The sequence below is a fragment of the Chrysochloris asiatica genome, unplaced genomic scaffold (assembly GCF_000296735.1).
Source record: "Chrysochloris asiatica unplaced genomic scaffold, ChrAsi1.0 scaffold00390, whole genome shotgun sequence".
In the NCBI taxonomy this organism is placed as follows: Eukaryota; Metazoa; Chordata; class Mammalia; order Afrosoricida; family Chrysochloridae; genus Chrysochloris; species Chrysochloris asiatica.
The window spans coordinates 1,646,600-1,656,676 of record NW_006408908.1 but is presented as its reverse complement, the minus strand read 5'-3'; the positions used below and the strand labels follow the sequence as shown (position 1 = coordinate 1,656,676).

General features: G+C 40.2%; 1 protein-coding gene across 1 annotated transcript in view; it reads left to right on the top strand.

The window, feature by feature from the left end:
• The window catches only part of SPEF2 (sperm flagellar 2), a 366,767-nt gene that overhangs the window by 260,872 nt on the left and 95,818 nt on the right, over positions 1–10,077 (top strand). Inside the window, 2 exon segments of the mRNA XM_006876554.1 lie at positions 4,908–5,052; positions 8,476–8,604. Of these exon segments, the coding sequence (XP_006876616.1) occupies positions 4,908–5,052; positions 8,476–8,604 (274 nt within the window).

Genomic DNA, 10,077 nt, shown 5'->3' with positions numbered 1-10,077 from the left:
ATAAACAACCAACAATGAAGAGATAAAATAATAAAGAGAAAAAATAAGTAAAAAGAGGCAACCATAAGAAAAATATAATAAGTATAAAGACAAAAGAGGGAACTAGAGCTATAGAAGGGAGAGACAAGAAAGGAAATAAAAGGAAGAAATTAAAACAAAAACACTTAAGAATAATTTTTAAAAGAGAGGAGGGACAAGAAAATGGAGCTTTAGAAGAGAAAAAAAGAAGAAATGAAATAAAAGTAAGAAATTTAAAAAAAAATTTTAAATCACTTAGAAAAACCAAGGAGAGGATTAAAATAGAGAGTAGTAAAGAAAGAACAAAAAGGGAAAAAAAAGATAGGAAACGAGAAAAAGAATAAAAGGAGGAAAACCAGCAGCAGAAGTAGAAAAGACCAAATTGAAGGGAATGAAAAGAGAAGAAGGAGGAGAAAGAATACAAAACAAAACCATTGCGGAAAACAGGAGGGGAACAGTATAGCATGTTGAACCCTGAGAGGAAAAATCTTGGGGGTGGGTGGGAAGGGTTCTGCAAGCCAAGGAGTTCACGAGGTGGGTGTGGGAGGGATGTGACAGCAAAGACCCTGGTCTTAAATGGAGTTCCTATCCACCTCTGTTGTTATCTATGTTCAGGGCATCCATTCTGGGCGTAATTAGTGGAGACCCTTGATGGAGCTGGTTTCAGTGTCTGTTAGGACCATAGGTCAGCTGGGGACAGGGGACTATTTAAATGCTGGTATGGTAGCTCTGTGGGAGCTATATAGTCAAGCCCGCCCAAATCGGGGCACCAAATTGGCACCACAGCCAACCCGTGCCTCACACTGGCATAGCTCCTGACCACATTGTTCTGAACTCCTGGAGAGCAGGATCTGAAATAGAGGTAGATGCAGGTGGGTTCTAGTCACATCCCTGGTCACCAGGGGAGCATAGGGAAAAAGAAGGAATAGCATCTTTCCCATATTATTTAGGGACACCTTGTGCTGCCAAAGCTGCTCACAAGATGGCCACGTCACATCTGGCTGGTGGTTCACCAGTCTCTCTTCCTTTCTCACTGTCCCTGCTCAGCTTCTCCCAGCAAGCACTCAATCTAGTTCTCTTACCTTTCCTCTGAAGCTCAGGGTTTCAGGATTTTCATCTGTGTCTGCTTCATTTGGTCTCTCATATCTTTGTTCTAATATTGTATTTTTAATAAACTTTTATGGGTATGATGGTCACACATCCTTCAAGGAACTTTGAATTCCTAATGGGGCAGGCGTGATTTCATTAATTACTGCAGGGGAAATGGTGCCACCTGAGATCAGCGCAATTTCAACCTTTAACTCTGGTTGTGTCCTACATAGCAGCTCTACCAAGAGCTCTCCATTTACCATTCTATTTTAATTTTTAGCAAAACTCTCTTCTAATTAGCAGGTATGGAATGATTTGGAAGAAAGAAGTCTTGTTTAACACCCACAATGTCAAGGCATTATGTCTAAAGTTCTCTCCAGCCTTGTAAGCTACACTGTTAGATATGTTGTGAATTAAGTTCATTTTATAACGAAACCCAGAGTTCTTTGAGGCAAGTGGCCCATCAAAATGAAGATGATGATAATTATAAACATTATCATCACAAGGTTGTTTACAAAATAGAAAACTCCAATTTTAAAGGAAATTGCTAACATGTGCTTTGCAAGAACAGATTAAAAAATGAATTGCTTGCAATTTAGGAGTGAATGCTAACAAGACTGCTTTCAGCTTTACCAAGAATTTGCAAGTACAGTATATAGCATAAAATTCATTTGTATTGAAAGGGCATCTGGTTAAAAATGGGATTACTCACTGAAGCCTTTCTGTGGCTCTTCAGGGTTCTGTTGGGTTTGAAGTGGATATTAGTGCCTTTAGTGGAATCTGATTATTTTTTAAAGAAAGTCCATCGATTAATGAACATGTACTTTGCATCCCCTAAAACATAGCATGCCAAAGCATAGAATGGCATCCTGCTGTGGTGCTGTGGGATAATGTGCTGGACCACAAGGTCAGTTTGAATTGCAAGATTAGTGGTTCAAACCCACTATAGGCTCCTCAGAAACCTTATACAGGGTTGCTATGAGTTGGAACTGACTTGACAACACTTAATAACAACAACAACAAAGCATAGCATGGGTGCTGAAAGCAAGAGAGAATACAAAGAAGTAGGACTGGTTTGATTCTGGGGAAAATTAGAGCCCATTGGGGCTTATGGTAAGACTGAGCATTCACAGAACAGCTGAACCGACTGATAAAAATGTGGCAAGAATTTGATTGATTTTTTTTTTGTCTCACCTATAGGACTGTAAACTTCTTTAGGGGTAATAACTGGGTCTTATTTATCTTTCTATTAACCTTTAAGGAGTTCTGGTAGCATAGTGATTATAAGTCAGGGTGCTAACCTCAAGGTCAGCAGTTTGAAACTACTAGCCATTCCACAGGAGAAAGATGAGTCTTTCTGATTCCGTAAAGATTTACAGCCTCAGAAACAAGGTCACTGTGAGTCGGAACTGACTCCACGTCACACCACCATTATCATCCTTCCTCTTATCCTATCCTCTTACCCATTCTTCCAACAATAACATCAAGCTTGGACACAGTATACACAGCAATACATAAATAAATCCTCATAAACCCCCTTTCCTCACCAGTTGTGTTATTAAGATTTTAACTAAGTGAGTTAACTGGGAACTTACCCAATTAACAGGGACTTACCTAAGAGATATAGAATATATATTTTCTTTTTTTAATGTTTTATTGTGAATTATGTGATAGTTTACATGGGAGAATGTTAGTTTTACATTCATCCTATCGTATATCGTTTCATTGCCATGGTTACAATCCTCTCCATGCATCATCAACCAACCACATGGTATACACTACAAGCCTGCCCCCTGGTCGTCAACATACAGCCCCTCTCCCTCTCTGTGTCTAAAGTCCCCAACTGCTCCATCTCTCCATGTCATCATCTCTGGCTCCATTTCAGGCATCACTGCTTCTCTGGGAAGGTTCCCGCTTTCGGCTCTTCTCCCTTGATGGTCCCAGGGACCTCCACTCCTAGACTGAAAAGTTAATCACTACCCTCCTTACTATAAAATGTCTACCTTTACATTTCCAACCCTTACAAGCAGTCCTGATAACAATTATTCACTATTGTATCATAAGAGACCTATCCGCATTTCATTTCATCAACCCCACCTAGACAGATTGGATACTACTCAGTGGAGATTCTACCTTCCTTCATGCCCTTTGGATCTAGGTTCCCTCTTGTAAGCTTGTTAAGCCTGTCACACCTTACCTTTGTAGCCCCTCCCCCCCATTTTGGGTAGCCAATGTCCAAGTTGCCCATCTCTGTCTACTCTGTGTATGGAGGGGGTGGGAATGACCCTTGCTGTAAAGACTTGTTCCCTCTTTTGAGCTACTGCATCCATAGGTGTAGGTCAAGTTCATCAAATTGTGTCAGATTACTCTTTTTTTCCCCCCTCTTCTTTCTTCTTCTAGTTGAGCTCTGATCATCCAGTCATTGAAGTCAGGTCAAGTGGGTATTATCTGTAAGTGTGGGTATTCGTGTGCATATGCCCTCTCTTCTTATCAGTTGGATGCTTCACTCTCCATTCTAGTACTCTGTGACCATGTCCCTGACTCTGGACCGAAGAGTCCCTAAATCTAGCCACACTGCTGGCCAACCAGGTCTCCACCCGAGTTCACAGGAGTCTATTGAACATTGTAGGGCTTAGCTCACAGCTTCGTTGCTGTTTTTCTCTCACTTCCCCTTATGGGCAACAAACATGGTCACCAATCAGAGTGTGTAGAATATGTAGTCTTAACAATTGGTTCCAGTAAGGGAAGAAAGCAAAAAAGTCTCACTTCTTTCTACATGAAGCACAGTTATGCTTACAGTACATAAATATTATACATCCACTCCTCATTTATCAAAATGGTTCAGTTTCAAAGGTCACATCATTTTGTGAAAATCCACATTATGGAAAAGTGGAGGATGACCACATTAAGTCTCAAAAAATAAGATGACTCTATCCTTACATAACTACCAAATTATATCTGTATATGATTGCCAAACCAGGGAGAAATCATGGCCCAGCCAAGTTGACACAAAGCTTTAGCCATCACAGCCAATATTGCTCTCATCTTTTACTCAGCATTTATTATAGACAGATCATGTCATTAAGGCATACAAGAGTTGGATAGTACATTTTTTACTTGTTGCCATAAATTAAAATGTAGGACAATGAGATCCTCAATAAATGAGGAGTATGTGTATAGTAGCAGTCCTGGTGTGCTGTTGCAGATTAAATCCTGGGTTGCTAATCTCAAGATCGGGATCCAAGCCACTCTTTAGGAACCCTATAGAGGGTTGTTGTGAGTTAGAAGCAAGTCAACAACAACACCATGTGTATATATGTACAGTATATCTGCAGTCTTAAAATGCCATGAAAGGTAGAGCATTTAGGGGGTAAAAATATATAAAAATGTTGTAGAAACACTGGCATAGATAAATGCCCAGAATTGGAAGCTAAGCAATAACCAGACATTGGAAGAAAACAGAATAAGTCCACAACATCTGAGCTTTAAAGACATAGGAATGTGTGCATAACCACAGAGCCATGACAGAGTGAAATGCAACGGTGTCATGAGGCAATGCAACTGTGGTTGAGGCAGGGATGGAAAGAGTGATGGCTGTGGGAAAGCTGTTGTTGCGACAAAGCCAGATTCCTTTTAAGTCATAAATCAGAGTGTGGGTTCTGTTGGAGACTGGCTACATAGGCATGGTTTATTATAATGGAATGAGGTTTTAACAAGATCTGGTGATGACTAAATCCAAATGATTATAATATTTCATAAATGGTGCTATATTGATTGATATATTGCTGTTACACAACCAGGTTGCTGCTGAAATTCATCAGAAACTCATGGAGGAAGAAAAAGAAATCCAGCAAGCAGAAACAAGAGAAAAATCTAATCAGGCAGGTGGAAATAAAAAAGCAAAAAAGGAGCCAAAGAAACAAAAGACAGACAAAAAAGCTAAAGGTATTCATGATTTTAGCATTCACAACCATGGATGCTTCAACGTCTTAAAATAAACAAGCCCTTAACCAGACTTGCTGGTCTATAAACCATTAGAATACTGTTCATTAGGTCAAAATCAGTTCAAAACTGTTTCTTCCCAATTGAGTCAAAGCCCACAAAATGAAATCTGGCAAGGGTCTGATTTTGTAAAATGATTATCAGAATGATAACTACAGTGGGGGGAAATGACTGTCAGTATCCTTCTAGAAACTTCATGTCCTCTTAAAATACAAGGGAAGAGTGCATATTGCATAGCAGCCAAATCACTTGACTGGCAAAATAAACAGTGGTCTCCTTCAAAGATGGCAGTTCATCACATCGCTTTGAATGTGTGTCACACTCCAGAGTCCTGGCAATAATCCAGTTTCCCTCATCATGCTCCTGGAGTCCTGGTGTGACTCTATGGGCTAATGCGCTAGATGGCAAAGTTGTTTTGAACCTTAGGGTCAGCAGTTCAAGCTCACCAGTCACTCCTCGGAAACCCTTTACAGGCTCACTATGGCTTGGAACCAACTCCAAGGCACTTAACAGCAACATCATGCTCCTGAAAGGACTCACTGCTCCTTTTCCAAGTCTCCATTCTAGGTCTTTGACCCATCATTTTTCCTGTTCTGTTTAATATTCCAATACCCAATTTCTCTGCTTTGGCCATGACGGAACTTGTTTAAACCACTTAGAAGCCTTGACTGAAATGAGGAACCCAGGTCTCTGGGAGCCTGTGGTGTTAGTTGACAAATGTATTGCATACTAGTCCCACCCAACTTGTTTATCCAAATATCGGGTTATATCCAGGTAGAATATACTTCAAAGACAGTTTTGAACATATTAAAGGAATTCTAAAATGAGACTATATAACTGGAAGACTGTGTGCCAAGGGTTTCCCACTTGCTGTAGTGGCCCAGAGAAATTTAAAAGCTAATTACATGCATTTGCTTTTCAGGGCACTTTAATTCAAGCACATCTCTCAGGAGACCTACTCCCTCAATCTCTGCCTAGAGGCACAATGGAAGATACAGAGGAAAGAAACTCATACTGGGAGAAACCTCCCAGTTCCAGTTCACACTGGGGACAGCTCTGGCACAAGCATTCCCTTCTTTTCTGAATGTTTCCATTTTTGAAGTGACTCAAGACAGGAAACTAATAGTAGCAGACAGGACATTCATTAACCGATTGTGCATGTGTTCATTAGGAATCTGTTGAGCGAGAGTCCTGTGATGGCTTCTACAGACACATTCTTCCCTCATAACCATTTGTCCTTTAGTCCACCCGGATGGACCCAGCGTGTGTCAGAGTAGAATTGTGCTCAGTAGAGTTTTCAATGGTTAGTTATTCAGAAGTAGATCCTTAAGTCTTTATTCTGAGTACCATTGTTGTTGTTGTTGTTAAGTGCCGTTGAGTCAATTCTGACCCATAGCGACCCTGTATAGGGTTCCCAAGGAGCAGCTGGTGAGCTTGAACCACAGACCTTGCAGTTCAAATGGCTTTGCAGTCTGGTGCATTAACCCACAATGCCTCACCAGGACTCCTGAGTACCATTAGGTGAACTTAAACTTGTAACCTTTCATTAACCATTGTACCATCAAGAGACTCCTTAATGATGAAAACCAAAACAAAATAACGAAAATCAATAAATCAATACACAAAAAAAGGGTTATATAAACCATTAGAATACTGTTCATTAGTCATTTCTGCTCCCCTGAAGACTTACAGCCTCTGAAACCCTAAAAATATTTAGGGTGTATTTATTTCTGTTGCTAGATGGGGACTATAGCTTCTCTTTGTCAATTTATTGATAGGGAAGGTATTGGTACCTTGGGAGCAAAGTCACCTCCTTACATCTGAGGGGACAGAGACACGATTCCCAAATACAGTACATAGAAGGAACAAAACACTGATGGTAAGAGATAACAAGATAAAGTACTGAGAAAGGAGGAAGGGACACGAGGGATGGTAGCACTTGAGACAAACAGAAGAGTAGAATATTAATAAAGAACACACCACTGTCATCCATCTCAGATGATAACAGTACTATGAATAAATAGCTCTGGAGGGAAACTTTTAACAGAGTAACTGATCCTATTCCACTCCTTAATTGTACAGATGACAAAACACAAATCCAAATGCTTAAACTCTTTTATCTATAACATGCACATACATTTATTATTAGAATTAATATGTCATATTAATTCTTATAATGTATTAATTATAATTTTTATAATATATCTATCACAAGTCCTGGTGTGGCTCTGTTGGCTAATGCACTAGACTACAAAGTCACTTTGAACCACGAGGTTGTCAATTCAAGCTCACCAGCCACACCTTGGAAACCCTATATAGTATTGCAGTGGGTCAGAACTGACTCAATGCCACTTAACACCACCAACAACATAACAATCTCTGGTAGCATAGTGGATTATAAACTGGGTTGCTAACTACACGGTTAGTAGTTCAAATCTACCAGTTGTTCCATGGGAAAAAAGATGAGATTTCTGCTGAAATCTTACAGCCTGAAAACTTATAGCCTCTGAAACCCTATATAGGGTCACTGTGAGTCAGAACCAACTCAAAAACACACCACCACCACCACCGTAATTTATTTGTTCACATTTATGTCTTCTTCATAAGATTATAAACACTTTGGGATCAGAGGCTCAAAAAAGATTTTTTGAACTAAGCACAATTGCATAAACCAGGGCTCACAACTAGAATCATGCTGCCGACTCTTAGCGCAAATCCTTAGGCAAATACTGATAAATTGTATGTCTCTTATGTAATCACTAAGGTACTTATACTTAAGAACTAATTAAAAATAATTAGGTGATTATCGAGTCCTGGTGAGGCACTGTGGGTTAATACTCTGTACTGCAAAGTCAGTTTGAACTGCCAGATCAGCAGTTCAAACTCACCAGCTGCTCCTTGGAAAGCCTATATAGGGTTGCTATGGGTCGGAACTGACTCGACAGCACTTAACAGCAAGGGCATTATAGGTTCATGAACATCAATCACAGTTCAGCCGTACCTTTCTGAGGTTGTTCTCTGACCTTGTCTTGATGAAGACCTAAGAAACATTTTGCTAATACAAGTCATCTTCTGCTGATGACTGATGGCATCTGCACTATGTTGGGATTTGCTGACTTTGTAATCATCTCTGCATTTGCTGCATGCCTGATTTCCCCATGATGACACACAGTGGGGATACCATATGGAAGACTCTCAAGGTAGATCTGTCAGGATTTCACTGCTTACTGTGACAGCTGGGGTTTCTAGTTTCCAAATCCTAGAGGCTGATAATTCTATAAATTTTCTACTGATTTTGTCCAAGTATTGTGTGTCTGAGCACTTGTATATTAGCAGTTTACTCAGCATACCTTCTTGCCCTTTCAGGCAAATCACCACCTGTAACAGAAGCGTCTACTGTAGTTGTAACCCCAGAGGAAATTGCCGAAGCAGAAAAGAAAAATGAAGTGAGACTCAAAATAAAGGAAGAACATTTGGCCGCCCTGCAATTTGAAGGTAGCAATTGGAAAGAATTAAGATGATGCTTTTCAGTACAAAATAGACCAATAGGCAACAGCTCACAACTATCTTACCAGTTGCCTCAGGCTATGTCTATAGATCACAGGACAAACAGAAAAGTAGAACAGTTAGTAGAACATTTTCATCTGACTTATGTGAGGACCAACAGATCCAACAGATATGTGAATCAGATATATTGCCATCCCCAAACCACAGTTATAATTTGTCGGTCTGCCAGGATCTGAAAAAGACACCAAGAGTATTTGGAAAGGATTTAGGACAGAGCAACATCAGCATTTGAAACTTCAAAGAATAGAAACAAAGAGAAAATGCTAGGGAATTTGTGCGATTTTTCAAGTCAAAACAAAATAATTAAAAGGTTTGGAGCTACCGAAAGGAAGTGGTTTTATATTTTAATTAATAGTAACTTAGGCCTCTCATTTGGAAAATAATCCCTGACTAAGGAGCTCTGAAAGGAGCTCTGGTAGCGTAGTGGTTACGAATCAGGCTGCAAACTACAAGGTCAGCAGTTCGAAACTACCAGCTGCTCCGCAGGAGAAAGATGAAGTTTTCTGCTCCCGTAAAGATTTACAGCCTCAGAAACCCTGTACAGGGTCGCTATGAGTCGGAACCAACTCCACAGCACACAGCCACCACCACCAAGAAGCTCTGATAGCATAGTGGTTACAAGTCAGGCAGCTCACCTCAAGGTCAACAGTTCGAAACTACCAGTCCTTCTGTGGGAGAAAAATGAGACTTTCTGCTCCTGTAAAGATTTATAGCCTTGGAACCCTATGCAGGGCTGCTTTGAGTCGGAACCAATTCCATGGCACACAACTGCCACCAAAGTACAAGTTCTGAAAGTAAGTTTTTGGAAGTAAAAGTCATAGAAGAGATAGTGGTGCATCTATAATTTTCAGTCAAGGGTCTTCTTTTCTGTCAATGACACTACAAGATATGTTCTCCCATGTACCATCTCCAAATGTAATTGAAGTATAACTCAAAATGAAGTTTGAAAAGATCAGGAAATTGAGCAAAAATATCCTAATTGCAAAGGAACGATAGCAAATATACCAGATGACCATAACAATGCAATCTTGGATAGTCTGTAGTTACTTAGTGACCATTAGCTTTTTTCCCTTGCTTCTCTCCTTACACCAACACTCCCTCCCACTAACACTTGCTTCCGTAATCCCAACAGTAAACTCTGAAGTCAGGGAGACCAGTGACAACAGAAAAATCAGATCACATGCTTCTCCCCTTTACCTGTCCCTTCATCTGATTTCAGTGCTTTCCAGTATACTTCACATTTCAATCCATCCATCTAAAGGCCAGACTAGGAAGAAAGAGTGACAAACTACTTCCGAATCGCTAGTCACTGAAAACTCTATGCATAGCAGAGAAACATTGTCAGATATCGGACTGGAAGGTGGGAGGGCACTCAGAAAGCGATTGTGGAAAAAAATGCCT